This window comes from Schistocerca gregaria, chromosome 5, assembly GCF_023897955.1.
Source record: "Schistocerca gregaria isolate iqSchGreg1 chromosome 5, iqSchGreg1.2, whole genome shotgun sequence".
In the NCBI taxonomy this organism is placed as follows: Eukaryota; Metazoa; Arthropoda; class Insecta; order Orthoptera; family Acrididae; genus Schistocerca; species Schistocerca gregaria.
Genome location: NC_064924.1, coordinates 414,597,357 through 414,617,962, shown reverse-complemented (window position 1 = coordinate 414,617,962; position 20,606 = coordinate 414,597,357). Strand labels below are relative to the sequence as shown.

At 43.9% G+C, this 20,606-nt stretch overlaps 1 protein-coding gene across 1 annotated transcript in view; it reads left to right on the top strand.

Annotated features, from left to right (window-relative positions):
- The window catches only part of LOC126272394 (ejaculatory bulb-specific protein 3-like), a 28,654-nt gene extending 16,262 nt beyond the window's left edge, over positions 1-12,392 (top strand). The window contains exon 2 of the mRNA XM_049975218.1: positions 11,226-12,392. Within this exon, the coding sequence (XP_049831175.1) occupies positions 11,226-11,470 (245 nt within the window). The 3' untranslated portion in view covers positions 11,471-12,392. The remainder of the gene's footprint in view (positions 1-11,225) is intronic.
- The last annotated feature ends 8,214 nt before the right edge of the window (positions 12,393-20,606 follow it).

The window sequence follows — 20,606 nt, the reverse complement described above, 5'->3', positions numbered from 1 at the left end:
GCGTAAAATGAAAAAACAATCACTGTTCCTTAAGCACGTAATGATGTGTGAGACTGGGCTTAAAAATGATATGACTTACTAGTGCATCAACGGAAACATAGCTCTACTCAGCAGTGCACGCCATCTTTCATTGTAATCCTTGCAACAAGATGAACTGGAAGAAATTTTGCTGCTTTTGTGTTACATAAATAAATATCGCTAGGTGCGATGTGAGTAAGCCAAAAGCCATTGAGTTATTCACTAATAATTGGATCACGCAGGCTGTAATGTGCGTCAAGGTAACCGTACTTCAAAACTTTTGAATAAGCAAGTGGGAAGTGAAGGCTCGGTAAGGACTAACTTGAAAACTATTGTGATTTTGCAGTGTATTAGCCACAAACAGAATTAGAAAATAGTGACTTGTCTACATCGATTATCATTGTTATTAAGAAGTGCTCTCATTTAGATATGAAACAAAAAACTCACGATGTGAAGGCCTTTGACAAGACTTCCTCTTACATTCAGTACTTTGAAAAGGAAAAAAGGTAAAGAGAGATGTGATGCTTTCCTGAGTTCATGCATACTAGACTCATGAAATGCTTAAACCTACAAGGCTCTTATAGTCAAAACAAAAGCTGCAATTTTGAAAAAAGCTTAAACTGAAAACGTTCTCCAAACACGACATTCCGTTTCCTGCAATATTGCATAGCCAAATATTACCCATTTTGATATGTTCGAAGCGGCAACAGCTGCATGCCGAAATCAAGGCTCCAATCAGCACAGACAACACAACAGTCCGATTCTACCAACAGACGAAAAAGAATTGTTAGTCTGCGGGTGCTGACTATGCAACAATATAAACTTTGGTATCCAAAGGTTCTCCTCTGTAAAAGTACTCTCTGCGGCGAATCTTACGAGCAAAGCTGCAACCTCTTGTGATATAGAACTGCCTCCTAATAGGATGGGAGATGCTGTGTGTTACGTAACACCGCCAGCTCTACTTCTGTCATTGCTATTAACGAGACTAGTGACAGAAATCTTAATCATACGATTTACCAATCTTCTACTCACAGTTAAGTAAAATTTATACTTACAGCTACTGTAATAATAAATAAAAATTAAGACTTTATATGAAATCATATATAACCCCGCAGGGCGAACTGATTACCGTCCTGTTCAGACCGGAGAAACAGGGTTAGGAGGGGAGGCAGTGACAGAGTACACTCCAGTATTCTAGCAAATAGCGTCCTGTCACACACTACACGTCTTTACTTGCTTCTGAATTAAGTACCCATTTAGAACAGAAACGTAAGTAATGCGTGCAGTATAACTCACCTCCGCTGCTCGCGAAGCTTCGCTGGCAGTATCCTTAAAACTACCTCCCTAGAGACGTCCTATTTTTCTCAGCCATTTATATTGGCTCTTCCTCTGCTGTTTCAATCGCAGGTGACAGTGCCGGCTCTTTGTTCGAATTCATACCGATTGATTTTGTTATAATTTTTAGTTTTCTCATCCGTCGAAGCATCTCTCAGGCAGTGTCACCACAAACTGTTTTTAGCATGGTACATGGCACATGTAGTTCTTAATTTAACATAAGCAAAAGCAGACTGACCATGCCATGCATAACATGAAAACTTGAAATCACTGTGTGTAGATCAGAAAATATAGCGCAGGTTTGTTACAAATGAAGAACAAAATAGCCGTTGCTGAATGATATTATTCGTAAGCTGTTCCGAAGAATGTGAGTCTCAGTTCCTATTCGGATAATGGCGAGGGCGTTGCTGGAGTTGCTTTCGAATATTGTGGTATTATTACTGCCGACGTGACGCTTAGTACTAGATATAGTTTGGAAGCAATCTGCGTTCTTCCGCTTGTCAAATACAACAGCAATCATCCGCAAATTTCTTGGTACTATACATTGATCCTTAAAAGAGTTCTTAACGCTAGGAAGCAGACGTACGAGGGTTCGAACTTTAATAATGGTAACTATTTATTTACAGCTCGAAGAAAATAGATACGTGTTTCAAAGTTTTACTGACCTTCAAAGTAGTCACCAGCATTGTGTAGAACCCGTTGTCAGCGATGTGGAAGTCATAGGATACTCTTATCAGTGCCAGTTGAGTTGACAGAGCGGCACGGTCTATTGCCCTACTAATTTGTAGCATTTCTGGAGCGAATGCCGTGAAGTGATTCCTTCAGTTTAGAAATCGAATTGAACTTATGAGGGCTTAAGTCAGGGGAGTGCAGTTGGTGGTATAGCACTTAGCAGCCCCATCACTCAAACAAATCAGTAACAGCTTGCACTGTACGTGCTTGAGCACTGTCCTGCAAAACGGTCAGGTCCTGTAGAAAGTGTCATCACTTCTGCCTCTATGCTGTTCAGTTTTGGAACACAGCCTACGACCAGCTTAGACACATAAGTGGTGACACTTTCGGCAGGAACTGACCATCATTTTGCAGGACAATGCTCAAGCACGTACAGTGCAAGCTGTTACTGATTTGTTTGATTGATGGGGCTGCTAAGTGCTATACCACCTACTGCACTCCCCTGACTTAAGCTCTCGTGAGTTCAACTCGATTTCTAAACTGAAGGAAACACTTCACGGCATTCGCTTCAGAACTGCTACAAATTAGTCGGGCAATAAACCGCGCCGCTCTGTCAACACAACTGGCACTGCTAAGTGTTTCCTACTACTTCCACATCGAAGACATTGTGTTATGCACAATGCTGGTGACTACTTTGAAGGTCAGTAAAACTTTGAAACCCTTATCTATTTTGTACGAGCTGTAAATAAATTGTTGGCTCTATTACAGTTCCAACCCTCGTACTTGGATGAACACGAAAAACCAACAGCGACACTTGCAGCGGTGCAGATGCTGTCCACTGTGCAGTACTATAGAAGGGTCTTTCCCTATTATGTCTCCAATATCCTAGAGGAACTGGATATACATGGACGTTGTTGTATGTCCAATTATGACACTACTGATTATTGGTCATTGTGATATACCTAATTATCGTGATGGATCGGCTACCACTGTTCAGCAACCTCTGTTTCACAACCAGATTGGCTACAAAAACATGAAGAACGAAACCAAAGAACCTGTTCCAGCAGAGAAGGCAGTGGCAGTAATCCAGGACGAGTTTATTTCTGCTTCTGAGAGACTTATAGACACAGGATCCAGCATTCTGATCACGTTAATAACGAAAGATTTTGCTAGTATTGATAAATTAATGTTGTGTCAAGACTGAACACCGACGTGACTGCATACATTTTTCAATCTTTTAACTGTAACTGGCTTTGTTATTTTGATGACTAAAAATTAAAAACTTGAGAAATTAAGTCAAAAATGTAGTGTAATGGTTATCGTTTCTGGTTATTAATGCCGACGTTCCGGATTCGATTCCCAGCGCGATCGCAATTTTTTGTCACTTGGAAAGATCTGGTAGGAAGTCCGTTCAGCTTTGTGTTCCCATAATTTCTCGGCGTTTATTTTCTAGCCTGGAATTCCATTTCTGTACGACCAAAGCTGTGAAGTTTTTGCAAATCTGGTATTTCCTTGTATCGTTCGTAATGTGGCGGAAATTGTTACCCAATAACACATTTATCAATACCATCAACGGGATACTAATTTTGTGCATTTCACTTATTCTGCTTTGTGAGAGATGCTTGCTTCTTGCTCCACTGACGCCTTACTGTTGTATCCCTGTTTGTTCTGTTGTCACTTTCTGGGATTTTTGTTGATCTGAGTGAGGTTTTACATTTCTGCATTGCCTGAGAGAGGAATTATTATTAGTACCGATCTTACTAACTTCCTGTTGTGTCCGTGTGTCTGTGCACTGTTTACGAACAACGGCGTCGGCAGTTATGATCATTTTCATCATCATCATCATCGGCTACATGACATACACTGCTAGATAAAGGCCACCTATAGACTTTTCCAATGCAATACGTCCTTCATCTACAGGTACAACCATTCACTTTTCTAGTGCATGTTTTCAAACGACAGCCACTCGTCATACATTAGCTCGTCACGTTGCTATCTCCAGAAATCCGACAAAGAACTTACTTGACCCATCTACAGTCCATAAATGCATCCCTCTCCTGAAACCTCCATTTCACTTCTATAACACCACAATTACGTCTTTCACTATATTTGTTCACTCTCCGTTTGTTTGTCTCCATACCTCTTATAGTAATTCACCTCATGTAATTCTCAGTTTCTCGCTGGTCCATCCTCAATTTTCAATGTTTTCGCATTAAAAGTCCATGTGTCACTGTCATCAACCAAAACTGTTAATACACACAAATTGTAAACTTCTCTTTTCGGTGTTGAAAACACTGTTTTTTTTTCACGAAGAGTGCTCTACCAAGGGAAGTCATAAAGATTCAATTACCGCCTCGAAAAAATAAGTTTACTTAATCAATATCTGGTTTGTTTGCAGATAAATGTGTGTAGTCCTGAAACAGCTATGCAACAGTACAGTAACAGGCCGCTACAGGAACCAAAACAAGATGGACCAACTCATCTCATCCACACTTCACTCTTTTTTTCCCCTCCAGTAGCGAGCTCCGGTACAGTGTTCCGGGACTGCTGATACATACCAGCAAACAAACAAACAGTCAAGTGGCTTTTACACTGCCAGAAAAGAAACCACCACAACAAAAAATAATTAATGTAGGGTAATGAAATTTCTGTAATATATTTGTGTAGGTAACATAAACTACTGGCCATTAAAATAACTACACAAAGAAGATGACGTGCTACAGACGCGAAATTTAAGCGACAGGAAGAAGATGCTGTGATATGCAAATGATTTCAGAGCATTCACACAAGGTTGGCGCCGGTGGCGACACCTACAACGTGCTGACATGAGGAAAGTTTCCAACCCATTTCTCATACACAAACAGCAGTTGACCGGTGTTGCCTGGTGAAACGTCGTTGTGATGCCTCGTGTAAGGAGGAGAAATGCGTACCATCACGTTTCCGACTTTGATAAAGGTCGCACTGTAGCCTATCGCAATTGGGGTTTATCATATAATGACATTGCTGATCGCGTTGGTCGAGATCCAATGACTGTTAGCAGAATATGAAATCGTTGGGTTCACGAAGGTAATACGGAACGCCGTGCTGGATCGCAACGCCCTCGTATCACTAACAGTCGAGATGACATGAATCTTATCGGCATGGCTGTAACGAATCGTGCAGCCACATCTCGAACCCTGGGTCAACATATGGGGACATTTTTAAGACAACAAACATCTGCACGAACAGTTCGACGACGTTTCCTGCAGCATGGACTATCAGCTCGGAGACCATGAGTGCGGTTACCCTTGACGCTGTATCACAGACAGGAGCGCCTGCGATGGTGTACTCAATGACGAACCTGGGTGCACGAATGGTTAAACGTCATTTTTTCGGATGAATATAGGTTCTGTTTAGAGCATCATGATGGTCGCATCCGTGTTTGGAGACATCGCAGTGAATGCACATTGAAATCGTGTATTCGTCATCGTCATACTGGCGTTATCACCCGGCGTGATGGTATGGGGTGCCATTAGTTACACGTCTCGCTCACATCTTGTTCGCATTGGCGGCACTTTGAACAGTGAACGTTACATTTCAGATGTGTTACGACCCGTGGCTCCACCCTTCATCCGATCCCTGCGAAAGCCTACATTTCAGCAGGATAATGCACGACCGCATGTTGCAGGTCCTGTACGGGCCTTTCTCGATACAGACAATGTTCGAATGTTGCCCTGGCCAGCACATTCTCCAGATCTCTCACCAACTGAAAACGTCTGGTCAATGATGGCCGAGCCACTGGCTCGTCACAATACGCCAGTCATTACTCTTGATGAACTGTGGTATCGTGTTGAAGCTGCATGGGCAGCTGTACTTGTACACGCCATCCAATCTGTGTTTGACTCAATGCCCAGGCGTATCAAGGCCGTTATTACGGCCAGAGGTGGTTGTTGTGGGTACTGATTTCTCAGGAATATATGCACCCAAATTGCGTGAAAATGCAATCACAAGTCAGTTCTAGTATAATATATTTGTCAAATGAATATCCATTTGCCACCTGCATTTCTTCTTGGTGTAACAACTTTAGTGGCCAGTAGTGTATTTAATGATTAACATTGCAAGATCAAAGGTTAATGTAAGAGCGAGATAAGCCGTTGCAAATGTGAAATACTGGTAAAAATCGGTGTAACTACCAAAATGTTGTGTTCACGGATGTCGATATGCTTGCATTTTGTTGTACCGATGACGGTTGGCAGTCTGCGGAATGGAGTTCCATGTCTGTTGCACTTGGTCGGTCAATACAAGAACAGTTAATGCTGTTTGTGGATGACGCTGAAGTTGTCGTCCGATGATATCCCACATGTTCTCGATTAGAGGCAGATCTGGTGATCCAGCAGGCCAAGACAACATGTCGACACTCTGTAGAGCAACTTGGGTTGCAACAGCGGTATGTGGGCGAGCGTTATGTTGTTGGAAAACACTCCCTGGAATGCTGTTTATGAATGGCAGCTCAGCAGGTCGAATGGCCAGACTGACGTACAGATTTTCAATCAGGGTGCGTGGGATAACCACAAGAGTGGTGTTGCTGATACGAAGTCTCATCCCAACCATAGCTCGAGTTGCAGATGAAGTGTGTCTAGCACACAGAAGGGTTAGTTGCAGGCTTCAATTGGTCTCCTTCTAACCAACACTTGGCAATCCCTGGCACCGAGGAAGAAACATCTTTCATCAGAAAACGCAACAAACCTCCACCCTGCCCTCCAACGAGCTCTCGTTTGGCGCCACTGAAGTCACAAATGGCGATGTTTTTGGGTCGTTGGAACGCATGCTACAGGGCGCCTGACTCGGGGCTGTTCTTGAAGTACACGATTTCTAACAGTTCACTGTGTCACTGTGATGCCAACTGCTGCTCGAATTGCTGTTTCAGTGTGAACCACCAGAGTCATACACTGATCACGATGGTCTTCCTTCTCGCTAGTACCACATGGCCGTCCAGAGCCCGCCCGGTCCTCTTGTAACCGTACATTCTCGAGATCACCGCTGTCAGCAATCACGTACAATGGCTACATTCCTGCTAAGTCTTTCTGCATAAGGAACATCCAGACTCCCGTAGCCCGATTACGCAACGTCGGTCAAGCTCAGTGAGGTGTTGATAATTGCGTCTTTGACGCCGTATAGGCATTCTTGACTACATCCAGCCTCTAAACCTCACGATCGTTACAGTCTGTATTTAAAGCAAACCTGATTTGTATCCTCATAGTGGTGCTACTAGCGTCACTCTTATGCGACAGGAGCGAAGTTAAAATAGACGTAATCTTTCAGGTGGAAAAACACGTCTATCAGCGCACATTTATGTCGAATAACTCCTTCTTGGTGTTGCGATATGTTTTCGTGAGTGTATTTTTCGAGGTGATAACTACCCCTCTCGTAGGCCTATCTTACTCCTTTGTTTATAATATCTTGCTGTCTACGCAGTTGCCGTCTTCAATAGTGATACTATTTTCTTTCTGAATGTTGGTCATATATGTTACACTGTCTGAGAGTAGAACTTGCAGCCTACGTCCTCAGTTACCTGTTGCATATATTCCAATCTCTGTCTTTCTGTACAGGTTTTCCCCTCTACAGCTCCCTCCAGTACCATGGTAGTCAGTCCCTGATGTCTTAACATATGTCCCATGATCGTGTCCCTTCTGCTTGTCGTAGTGTTCCACTTATAGATTTCCTCTCTGATTCTGCACAGAACCCTCTCAGTCCTTACATTATCAGTCCACCTAGGTTTCAACATTCGTCTGTAGCACCACACCTCAAATGATTCGATTCTCTTCTGTTCCGATTTTACCACAGTCCATGTTTCTCTACCATACAATGCTGTGCTCCAAACGTACATTCTCAGAAATTTCTTCCTCAAATTAAGGTCTATTCTTGATACTAGTAGACATCTGTTGCTCAGGGTTGCCATTTTTGCCAGTGCTGGTGTGCTTTTGATGTCCTCCTTGCTCTGTCCGTTATTGATTATTTCGCTTGACTTCATCTACTTCGTGACCATCAATCCTGATGTTAAGTTTCTCGGTGTTCCCATTTCTGCTACTTCTCATTACTCTCAGTTCAAATACTGTACTCATTAGACCGTCCATTCCATTAGCAAATCACGTAATTCTTCTTCACTTTCGCTCAGGATAGCAATGTCATAAACAAATCGTATCATTGATATCCTTTCACCTTGGATATTAATTCCACTCTTGAAACTTTCTTTTATTTTCATCATTGCTTCTTCGATGTACAGACTGAACAGTAGGGTCGAAAGACTACATCCCTGTCTTACACCCTTTTTAATCCGAGCATTTCGTTCCTGGTCGTCCACTCTAATTATTCCTTCTTGGTTTTTGCACATATTGTGTGTTACCCGTCTCTTCCTATTGCTTGCCCCTACTCTTTTCAGAATTTCGAACATCTAGCACCATTTTATATTATGGAACAGGTTTTCTTGGTCGATATATCCTATGAACGTGTCTTGATTTTTCTTTAGTCTTGCTTCAATTATCGCCCGCAAGGCCAGAATTGCCTCTCTGGTGGCTTTGCCTTTCCTAAAGCCAAACTCATTGTCATCTAACACATCCTCAATTTTCTTTTCCAGTCTTCTGTATATTAATCTTCTCAGCAACTTGGATGCTTGAGCTTTTAGCTGATTGTGCGATAATTCTCACACTTGTCAGCTCTAGCAGCCATCGGAATTCTGTAAATGATATTTTTCCGAAAGTCAGACGAGATATGGCGAAACTTATACATTTTACACACCAACTTGAGTAATCGTTTTGTTGCCACTTCCCCCAATGATTTTAGAAATTGTGATTGAATGTTATCTATCCCTTCTGCTTTATTTGTTCTTAAGTCCTCCAAAGCTCTCTTAAATTCTGATTCTAATTCTGGATCTCCTATCTCTTCTAAATCGACTCCTGTTTCTTCTTCTATCATACCAGACAAATCTTCCCCCTCACAGAGCAATTCAGTGTACCCTTTCCACCTATCCGCTCTCTCCTCTACATTTAACGATGGAATTCCGGTTGCACTCTCGAGTCTATTATTTACTCTAAAATGGGAGGTGCAGAAGTGAGGGTGTCACGACGTGCTTGGCACACAAGACGGCTATCCTCTCCTGTGGTGGTCAGACGTGGCCAGTCCGAGCCTGGACGACTTTTCCTCACTTTTCCTCACTTCCCCACGCAGTCCAACATTGTGGCACTGTCACATACGAATACCCCATCTGGATACTGCGTGATTCGACCAGCCAGCCACATAGAGACCACAGTGAGGCCTCTTTCAAATTATGCCAGGTGCTGATAACGTTATCTCGCACGAGTGCTTGGCGTCTCTGTGTCCTTCATGGTGGTCACTTTACATCTGATGCTTTTTACGCCCCTTATATAATCTATCAAGCTTGGTATCAGTAATAAACGCGAAAAACACTAACGCAATCTAGGACCGTTCTATTGTCACCAACAATTGCTGCTCTCAATCATTTATATACTCTCCGATGGTCTGTACGTATAAGAATTTCCATTGATATCTGGCCATCTCTTCTTGGTGCTCCACTTTTGTTTGTCGGGCAGTATATTTTGCTCTTATTCAAATTGATTTTGAAAACTACTTTTAAACCACCACGATTAAGTTGTTGAAGCTCATTGGCACTTGCGATAAACATTACGATATCATCCACAAAACGATGGTAGCTCAGGCAGATTACACTAACACATATTCAGTCTTCCTTCTCGTAAGAATGCGAAAACTTCATCCAGCATTGCTAAGAATGTTTTTTGTGATGTGGGATGTCATTACATGAATCCACTTTCAATTATGAATTTCTTGTTATCCTCGTGAAGTCTGATGGACGCTGTAGCTATGACGTATGCAGGGCGTCTCAAACATTTTGGGTCAAACTAAAGCAGGTCATAGTGGATCCACAACCGATTATGTTGAGATAGGGAACCAATGGTCAGAAATGTGTATTTGTGGTGTTACGCACATACACAGCACACATCGCGTAACAACAACGTAACTCATAGTAATTGTTCAAAGTGACGACCGCCAGTCTCAATGCATGTATTTGCAATGACGCAGACAGTTCTTCCAAACTCTGGCAAAAATCCTGAGTGTCTGTTGTACACCTGAACGCAGCTGGTGATAAACAGTGTATACTCCTGACGACCTTGTACTCTCCACAGATGAGGAACCATTCACCGGTGATCGTGTTTTCCACAGGCGCAACAGCCATGTCTGGAGTAAGCGGTGACCACCAGCAACGATTCTCTGTCAACATATGGACGGGCAATGTCCAAAATGAACTAATATGACCTCATTTGCTGCCTATCAGTCTGACCAGTCCACGTTACTTGGTGTTCCTGCGAGATGTGGTTCGAAAATGGCTCTGAGCACTATGGGATAACTTCTGAGGTCATCGGTCCCCTAGAACTTAGAACTACTTAAACCTAACTAACCTAAGGACATCACACACACCCATGCCCGGGGCAGGATTCTAACCTGCGACCGTAGCGGTTACGCGGTTCCAGACAGTGCGAGATGTGGTGCCACAGTTCTTCGAGACTGTAAAACTTGTTGTCTGCGAAAGGATGTGGTTTCAACACGACGGTGAATCAGCTTTAATTTTTGTGTTCACGAGCATCTGAACAACGCGTACCCTCATCGTTGGATTGGAAGTGGAGGTCCTGTCCTATGGACCCCGCAATAGCCATCTCACACCTCTGGACTTTTTCCTCTGTGTTTACGTCAAGAAACTGGTGTACCAAACCCCCACAGAGACGGACGAAGACCTACTTGCTAGGGTCCACGTTATCTTTCTTCTGGTACAATAGGTACTAGGGCCTTTGAGAGAGTGCGGTAGAACTTTATGAGCCGTTGTCATGCATGCACGAGACCGGCGTTCGTTGCCTTGAATATTTACTTTGACTTATGCTGTTGTTATGCAGTGTAAACGGTGTATGATCATAACAGAATAAATATGCATTTCCTACCATGGTTCCCTACCTCAGTATAATCGCTTGTAGTTTCACTATCACCTATTTCAGTTCCACCCAAAAGAATTGAGACACTCCTTAGAGCCCTCAATATATTAAAATGGACAGAATCGATAACTACTCTATAAAGACTGTTTGTAAAGTTTTGTTTTAACATGCTACGAATGTGACACGTTACATGTGTGTTCGCAGAGGTGCTGCCAGACGCGCTCAAGTCGGATTGCTCCAAGTGCTCGGCCAAGCAGAAGGAGAACGTGCGGAAGGTGTTCGAGTTCATGATGAAGGAGCGCAGCGCTGACTGGCAGCGCCTCTCTCGCAAGTATGACCCCGACGGCGAGCACAAGAAGCGGCTGGAGGCGAAGCTGAAGGAAGCTCAGCAGCAGCAGCAGCAGCAGCAGCAGCAAAAGCCAACGGAGGCGGCGACGGCGGCTGCCTAGGCACCGGGCACCATCCCAGTTTCAATCACGTGATTCTCTACTTGTTAACAGAGGCCCGTCTTGCCCGAGCCATTAAGGAATTTCACTCAGCAGGGGAGTTACCCAAAGTGATACCATTCTCTGTCCATACACTGATCAACGTTCACAGTAGCAGTATTACATGCTAACATCCTACCAACTGACCAGTCTGTAGTGAAGAAGACTCAGTCATCTGATGATTCTATTAATAGAGTTATTTTTTTGTCACTTTAGATGCAATACCCTGTGGTGTTGTATTCGAGTAACGATGTCGCAAGGTACTTGAAAACCTTAAACACAGACTAATTCCCTGTATTTTTGTGCATTCACCTATAGCAGCTTAGCCAAGAATAGTTTAAGGAAGGAAGTGTAAGTAGAAAAATGCAAATGGTACGAGAATCAATGGTTTAGCTTTGTTTGTTATTGATAACTGAGCAAGATAGTAATCTCGCCACTATAGTTAAAGCCAATGAGCTAGGAATCAAACTTTGGTAGTAAATCAGTTTCAGAGTAGTTGGTACACCACTTGCTCAAAATTACATCAACCGTAGTGGACAACTTTCAAACGAAAAGTCTCAGCAGCTATTTGCATCCGAAACACATTAAAACACATTTTTTCATGCTTATTACCCTTTCAAACTTACCATGTAAAAGGGAACTCCTGTTTCTTTTTCGTAACTGAAATTAGCCTACATAGGTTATCGAAATTTTTGTTGCTTTCTGTTTATACCCTTCCCTCAACTCTATTTTACATTAAATTTACTTCCCCTTGCACTGTCAACGATACATTTGTTAAGCAAGACAGTGGTATGTATGTGTCCTACTATTACCCATTGGGGTGCAAAGACTGATCCTAAAAGTATCTGTAGTCCTAAATGTTCTAATAAATAAAATCTGAAAAACATCCAACTCGTTTACTTTATTGCTGTGGTTGTTCTTCGCAGAGGACAGTCAGCGCTCAGAAGGTAAGTGTGGGCGGCCTTGAGAGTAAGGCTTCGACAGACGTGCCAGTACTACTGTTTCTATTTGGCATGCAGCCTTGTCTCGTGGAAAAGCGTTTCCTTTCTAACTTGTTACACGAGACAGGACATGGTATTGCAAATGAACTAATGCAAAGTTTCATCAGACCGAGTCACAAACGTAGATGAAATGAGAACAGCGCTCTGGACGATTGCTGGCGCCATCATTATCTATTCTCTTCTGTTTGATATCTCACCAATAACTGAGAAACAAGAACCTCAGAAGTTGATGAGTCGAGAAACGACAAGGTACTGTCTGAGCTCGTTTGCAAACGGATCAACTGTATTTAATGCAGTAACAATGTTTCAAAGCAAAACTTAATGCTGCAATAACAGGCATTACAAACGAATTAGATGCAAAGAATGTTCCTGAAATAGCCATTCTATTGTAATGAAATCTCACAGACCTTCATCCAGTGCCACCCTGCATTGAACAGGTACTGTACCAAACTTTTGCTCATTTTCCAGGATACATTTGGAATTGTGGGAAGGGGGAAGAGATGCGATGTTGCGATTCTGCCACCTCTAGGGCCAAAATGATTGCAACAGTAGAGGATTCTACACAAAGTACTTTGCGACAAAGAATTAGTTAACATCTTATACGTTGTAGCTACAGCTTACGTTTATACACTCCTAGAAATGGAAAAAAGAACACATTGACACCGGTGTGTCAGACCCACCATACTTGCTCCCGACACTGCGAGAGGGCTGTACAAGCAATGATCACACGCACGGCACAGCGGACACACCAGGAACCGCGGTGTTGGCCGTCGAATGGCGCTAGCTGCGCAGCATTTGTGCACCGCCGCCGTCAGTGTCAGCCAGTTTGCCGTGGCATACGGAGCTCCATCGCAGTCTTTAACACTGGTAGCATGCCACGACAGCGTGGACGTGAACCGTATGTGCAGTAGACGGACTTTGAGCGAGGGCGTATAGTGGGCATGCGGGAGGCCGGGTAGACGTACCGCCGAATTGCTCAACACGTGGAACGTGAGGTCTCCACAGTATATCGATGTTGTCGCCAGTGGTCGGCGGAAGGTGCACGTGCCCGTCGACCTGGGACCGGACCGCAGCGACGCACGGATGCACGCCAAGACCGTAGGATCCTACGCAGTGCCGTAGGGGACCGCACCGCCACTTCCCAGCAAATTAGGGACACTGTTGCTCCTGGGGTAACCGTCTCCATGAAGCTGGGCTACGGTCCCGCACACCGTTAGGCCGTCTTCCGCTCACGCCCCAACATCGTGCAGCCCGCCTCCAGTGGTGTCGCGACAGGCGTGAATGGAGGGACGAATGGAGACGTGTCGTCTTCAGCGATGAGAGTCGCTTCTGCCTTGGTGCCAATGATGGTCGTATGCGTGTTTGACGCCGTGCAGGTGAGCGCCACAATCAGGACTGCATACGACCGAGGCACACAGGGCCAACACCCGGCATCATGGTGTGGGGAGCGATCTCCTACACTGGCCGTACACCTCTGGTGATCGTCGAGGGGACACTGAATAGTGCACGGTACATCCAAACCGTCATTGAACCCATCGTTCTACCATTCCTAGACCGGCAAGGGAACTTGCTGTTCCAACAGGACAATGCACGTCCGCATGTATCCCATGCCACCCAACGTGCTCTAGAATGTGTAAGTCAACTACCCTGGCCATCAAGATCTCCGGATCTGTCCCCCATTGAGCATGTTTGGGACTGGATGAAGCATCGTCTCACGCGGTCTGCGCTGTTCCAACTGAGGCGCCAGGTGGAAATGGCACGGCAAGCCGTTCCACAGGACTACATCCAGCATCTCTACGATCGTCTCCATGGGAGAATAGCAGCCTGCATTGCTGCGAAAGGTGGATATACACTGTACTAGTGCCGACATTGTGCATGCTCTGTTGCCTGTGTCTATGTGCCTGTTGTTCTGTCAGTGTGATCATGTGATGTATCTGACCCCAGGAATGTGTCAATAAAGTTTCCCCTTCCTGGGACAATGAATTCACGGTGTTCTTATTTCAATTTCCAGGAGTGTAACTGCTGTTGGTGAAGGCCACCTGTCTGACTGCCTGCACTGAGCTATGGTTTTAGAGTGATATAACTTTCATACGTTGTTTATGTACTGTACATTAATTGATGAATGACTTCTGATACAATCAAACACTATCCCATCTAATTCTACTGTGCGGACACTTCTTTGCTAGCACTCTGTGGCTTGAAAGCCCCAGTTTATCTTAAATTTCAGACAGAGAAATTTCCTCCACTTATTTTATTTATTACTTATGAATTTACACTACCTGACGAAAACGTTGAAGGACCCAGAAAGGGAGGAGGAAATGAAATTAAATTTCATCGGTTATTGCAGTGATTAGTAAATAGAAGCAAATTTGTGAGGCGGTAGGGGAGAAAAATGCAAATTGGCCCACTCTAAATTGTTACCAGATCTCCTTATGTAAAGAGCACATGTCACATTCAGAGTCATCCCCTCCTCCCACTAACCATACCTAATCCCTTTGCCCATCCCCAATGTTCTACACCAGTTGGGTGATTTTGCGAAATTCAGATGGGCGTTATCCTGTTTATCAGGACACAGTGTTCCCAGATATCCATAACACTCACTTGTACTCTTGAGATGTGTGTATATAAGTATATTTTATGCTCATAATGTAAGCAAACTGCTGACTTGGCTGTGGCCATTATGTAAAAAAAATGACTCAAAGAGGCTTTTATCCTTACATAAAAAAGCCACTCAGTTGTTGTCTTAGATTATGTTTATGTAAACCTAATTTATGACCCAAATGTATAACCACCTTCCACTGCCACAGTTTTGGGGCAGTTTTTGACAATTTTGGGGCAGTTTGTTTCATTTTTGCGTGAAAACCTTGCCAATTTTCTTCCAACATTTCAAATACCCACGTTCGAGATCGTCAGTCAAAGATACATGTACTCAAGATTAATCACTAATCGAAAAGATTATTTACTGTTTCAGAAAGTTTTAAGTTTTTCTTTGTGAGAAGAAATTTCATATTATCTCAATTGATAAGCGCCGTACAACACTATTTGTCCGCATTCCTGGTTCCTGGACACGACGGAACAGCGGCCGCAACAATGGGCTCAATTTCTAAGCAATTACTAGTATTTGATCGACTGCAGACCCATCATGCAGCACGCCAATGCGGACGCTATTTGTTACCTGTCTTTTTGACAGGACGCAGACTTCGACAGGCAGAAAGCTGTGTGTTTTGCCGTAGACGTCAATCAGCGCCACATGCTCGATGTATTTCGAATTGTGGCGTGCGTACGTAGTATCGGCTGAAACAAAGTGAAATCCGTTACTTGGCAAGGTATGCAATGAGGCTGACCGCAGCGCCACACACTTGGCATCAGAACACACCTTTTGTTGAGGCACTGCCTCGGCACATGATGTTTCACAGTTCATGTTATACCGTTCTAGAGGTTGTACAGGGGATTTAGTAGATCAAGGTTTACGTAGGAATAAATGTCTGGAAACGATTCGTTTCCATGTTACAAAGAAAACAAGACCTACTCGGTCGCACGGTAGATGTTTCTTACGCAGTTCGCTTGTTACGGTGAGCTACCGACATTCGTAAATTGCACGATGGCGCAGTTGACATGACGTCCTTGTTCTGTCTGCCTTGTTTTCGTGCTTACTAGTGATGCGTCAGTTTACGTTAAGGTGACTAGTACTGCAGTAACAGGATGCCTGAGTAGACATTCTCAAAGTACAACGATATGTTGTTGATTTACGGTACAGCTCGCCGTAATGGAAGAGAAGCTCAGTATCTGTACCACGAATACGATCAAATCTTGTGACTTAGTGGTAAATTCAAACTATGGTGCTCGAAAAAGGGAGCACAGTGTCGTATTGGAAGACGAAGGGCTTCATGAAGCTGAATAGAACACATCGACAAGTAATCGAGCTATTGCACATGATTTGTATGTGTCTCGCTCGTTTCTTTTGCGTGTTCTGCGTGAAAATCAACTCCACTCAGATCCTCCTCAGAAGGTAGACGCCACACTTCCGGAGGATTTTGCACCGCTCGTCAATATCTGTAATTGATTATTACACCGTTGTGTGGATTTACTTCAATTTATCAAGATGACTTGTTTATCGAAGAAGCGCGTTTCAACAGGGAAGGTGTTTTGAATGTTCGAAACAGCCGCATTTGGAATCAAGAAAACAGCCAAAGCCACGTGTACGCGAGATTTCAGTACACCTTATGCATCAGTGTCAGGGCAGGTATCTGTGATGGTCCTGTGATTGGGCCATGCATCTTACCTCTCCACCCAATGAGTGCCAGGTACTTGATACTCCCGCAACAAGTGCTGGCGGAGTTTTTGGAAGATGTGCCACTAAACATACGGCACTAACTGTGGTTCCAGTATGATGGAGCGCCAGTACATTTTGCAATTCTCCTTCGAACCCGTTTGAACGTAGTCTACAGAATCAGACTGATTGTTCGAGGTGTGGCATATGCTCGGCCACCAAGGTCCCAAGAATTAACCCTTTTTGACTTTTCTTGTATGACCACTTGAAAATCTTATTTACGAAACTGCTGTCCAGGCGGAGGAAGATCTTGTTGCACGGCTCATTGCTGTGTTAGAAGCGATTAGCCATACACAACGCATGTTACACAGAGTATATACGAACTTACTGGACAGATACACAATGTTCACCTAACTTGGTGATCGTCATATCGAGAAACTGTACCAAATCACAGTAAATTGGAGTGAAATCTGAACCCCTTTTTTTCCTTGTAATTTGGAAACGAACCGTTTCACAACGTGGGTTCCTTTGTAAAACTTGATCCACTAAATCCCCTCCACAACCTCTAGAAATGTGTAACATGTATTGTGAAACAACCTGTACAACGGAGAATATAATTATATTAACTACCGACGACTGTGAAGACTGGGCTATGATTCCGTCTATAGTCTGCCCATATTTAAACTCCTGAATGCTCCACATTTAGGTATGTGAACGGTGAAATCATTCGTGTGATTTCTGTTTGTTGGTCTGATATAATGCCGGGAACAGCCATATCTGCGCTCACGTTCCATCGGCTGTAGAGAAGTGCTTTAGCCACTGGCCCTAACCTGAACATCATTGTCAAAGAGAGCACGTCAGTTTCCCCATACGGTTTCCGTAACAATGGAGTTACTCGCTATCCTGCACGTCGTATGCGTGGCAACAGCAACAATGTCGGCTACTGTCCACGACTTGTCTACTGTCTTTGTCATCGACAGGGCGCCCATCATAGTTTGCAACAACGACCTTCGGCTACAGCGTACGTTAATCAGGATATTCAAAACACAAATACGCGAAGTTATGTTGACAGACCGGTTAACAAAGGAGTGCAATGATGGAGGGTAAAATTTACTCAGTTGGGTTGGGTTGTTTTGGGGAAGGAGACCAGACAGCGAGGTAATCGGTCTCATCGAATTTGGGAAGGACGTGGAAGGAAGTCAACTTTGCCCTTTGAAAGGAACGATCCCTACATTTGCCTGGAGCGATTGAGGGAAATCACGGAAAACCTAAATCAGGATGGCCGGACGCAGGATTGAACCGTCGTCCTCCCGAATGCGAGTCCAGTTTTTAACCACTGCGCCACCTCGCTCGGTATTTACTCAGTAACTCATCACCTAATGGAATAAAACGTTTCAGAAAATCATTTTAAGCCACACAGAAAAGAAAGATTGTTTTGACGCCAAATTGAGAATGCAACAGAGACAAAGCTTTGTTTGGTGTAACTTTGTGATGTTTTACATTTGTTAAAAAAGTTTATTTTTGTATTGTTGCTGTAAGTGTAACTTATGCAAAACTTCGTAAATCTTATTCTAGTTCAACGATTTAAAAAATATTCTGATGATACGCAAAATGAAATACACTGACGGACAAAAATTGGCAACACCAAGAAGCAGTTGTGCGACATAAAGGAAAGTTGATAGGTGGGGTTTCTACATTTGAAAGACGATGTCTATTGAGATTATGCACCAGTCCCATGACAGTGGCGCTAATAGCGCCACTATGAGGACGAAAATCAGATTCCATTTAAATACAGGCTGTAAAGATCGTGACGTTAGTTACCTCTGAGATTGGATGTGGTGAGTTGTTTGTAGTCAAGAATGCCTTTAAGGCGACAAAGACGCCGTTATCAACAGCTCGCTGAGTTTGAACGAGGTTGTGTAATAAGTCTACGAGAAGTGGAATGTTCCTTCAGCGATACTGCAGAAAAACCTGTCAGTAATGTAGTCACCGTACATGATTGCTGGCAGTGGTGGTCACGAGAAAGCACTGGCGCAAGATGACCGGGCTCCGAATGGCCACACGACACTACCGAGAGGGAAATCATCGCGTTCGGTGTATGACTCTGGCGCATCGCACTGCATCTTCAGCAGCAATTTGAGCAGCAGTTGGCATCACTTTGACACAACTAACCGCTATGAATCAAGCCAGACTCCCTCTACCACACATTCCACTGTCCCGAAACTACCACAATTTCTAACTTCAACTGTGTCAAGCTAGAGCTCATTGGAGGGCAGGGTGGATGTTTTCTGATGAAAACTGGTTCTGCTTCGGTACCAGTGGCGGCCGTGTGTTGGTCAGAAGGAGGCCAGCTGAGAGCCTGCAACCAAACTGTCTATGGGCTAGACTGAATCTACACTGGGAGTTATGGTCTGGTGTGCGACTTTGTATGACAGCAAGAACTCTCTCGTAGCTGTCCCACGCACCCTACTGTAAATTTGTATGTCAATATGGTGATTCGACCTGTCAGGAGCTTATGTTGTTAGCCAATAAACAGATTGCAATAATACTTAGAAAGTGTATTTTTGTGCAAACATGAACTTTTCTAGAAAAATAGGGTAAATCAGAATGTCACTGATGTTTCTTGCAGGATTCTAGCACGAGTCGTTCACGAGATATCGTATTTTGAAGAATTTCCAAATCGACACTTTTTTGTGCCATTCACACTTCGTCGTTGCTACGTATGATGTTGTAATTTTTGTTTACAGTGCGCTTCTGTGCTTCTTGAGTGCACTGAGACTTGGTAGTCAGTTAGTGTGCGGCAGTCGAATCAGTAGGTTGTGAATAGAAGACAAGATTTACCAATGCAGGAAAAGCCAATATGCTTGTGGTATGTGGAGAGTGTAGGAAGAATGCAGTTCGTTCTTGTACGGTGTATGCCTTAGGATATCCAAATAGACGTCGGCAAGTACTCGTATATATCAACGTCTTCAAACAGTTACGTGGAAGTGGTAGTGTAAAACCTAGATAGTGTAATAGAAGGAAACAAGTGACGACAGAAGAGAGGGAAACTAATGTTCTTGCTGCTGTTGCAGTTGATCAACACGCTAGATCTCCCACAGTGGCACGAGGAAATGGCATGGGTCAGTCAAGAGTCATACGGATTCTTTATCGAAATTGATTCCATCTGCTTTGAGAGCCTGTTCATACAGTATATCTCCTACGAGTTGGTAGCTTCTAACAGGCGTCGCAGTACAATATCCCACTGCTGCTGTATCCTCTTGTCTCTCTTTCCTATTTTCGCTATCTCCCCCATACCTCAGTAGCTCAAAAATTCTTGGGGGGAGGGGGGGTGAGGAGGGTTGGGGGGGGGGGGGGAGAACGAGGGGGAGGAAGAGGTTGAATTTATTTTTCCCCCTATACCAACGTGTTTAAAGTTTTGGTCTGAAATGCACCCTCTACTATTACTATGGAGTAAAGTTCGCTAGTGTGGGAGCGTCCAGACTCCCTTCCCCATCAATGCTATCTTCATTCTCCATTAATCCTTATTTTTCGTTTCCAATCAAGAGCTGCATGGCAACGATTATGAGAATCGTGTCAACTTCTGTACATGGGAATTAAGGCAGGATACCCCAGATGTATCAAGTATCTTGTTTAATGGTGAAAATGGATATGTGCGTTTGGCGTCATTGGCCGGGAGGCCCCTTGCGGGGCAGGTCCGGCTGCCTTGGTTCAGGTCTTATTACGTACATTCGACGCCACACTGGGCGATCTGCGCGCCGGATGGGGATGAAATGATGATGAAGACAGCACAACACCCAGTCTCTGAGCGGAGAAAATCCCCGACCCA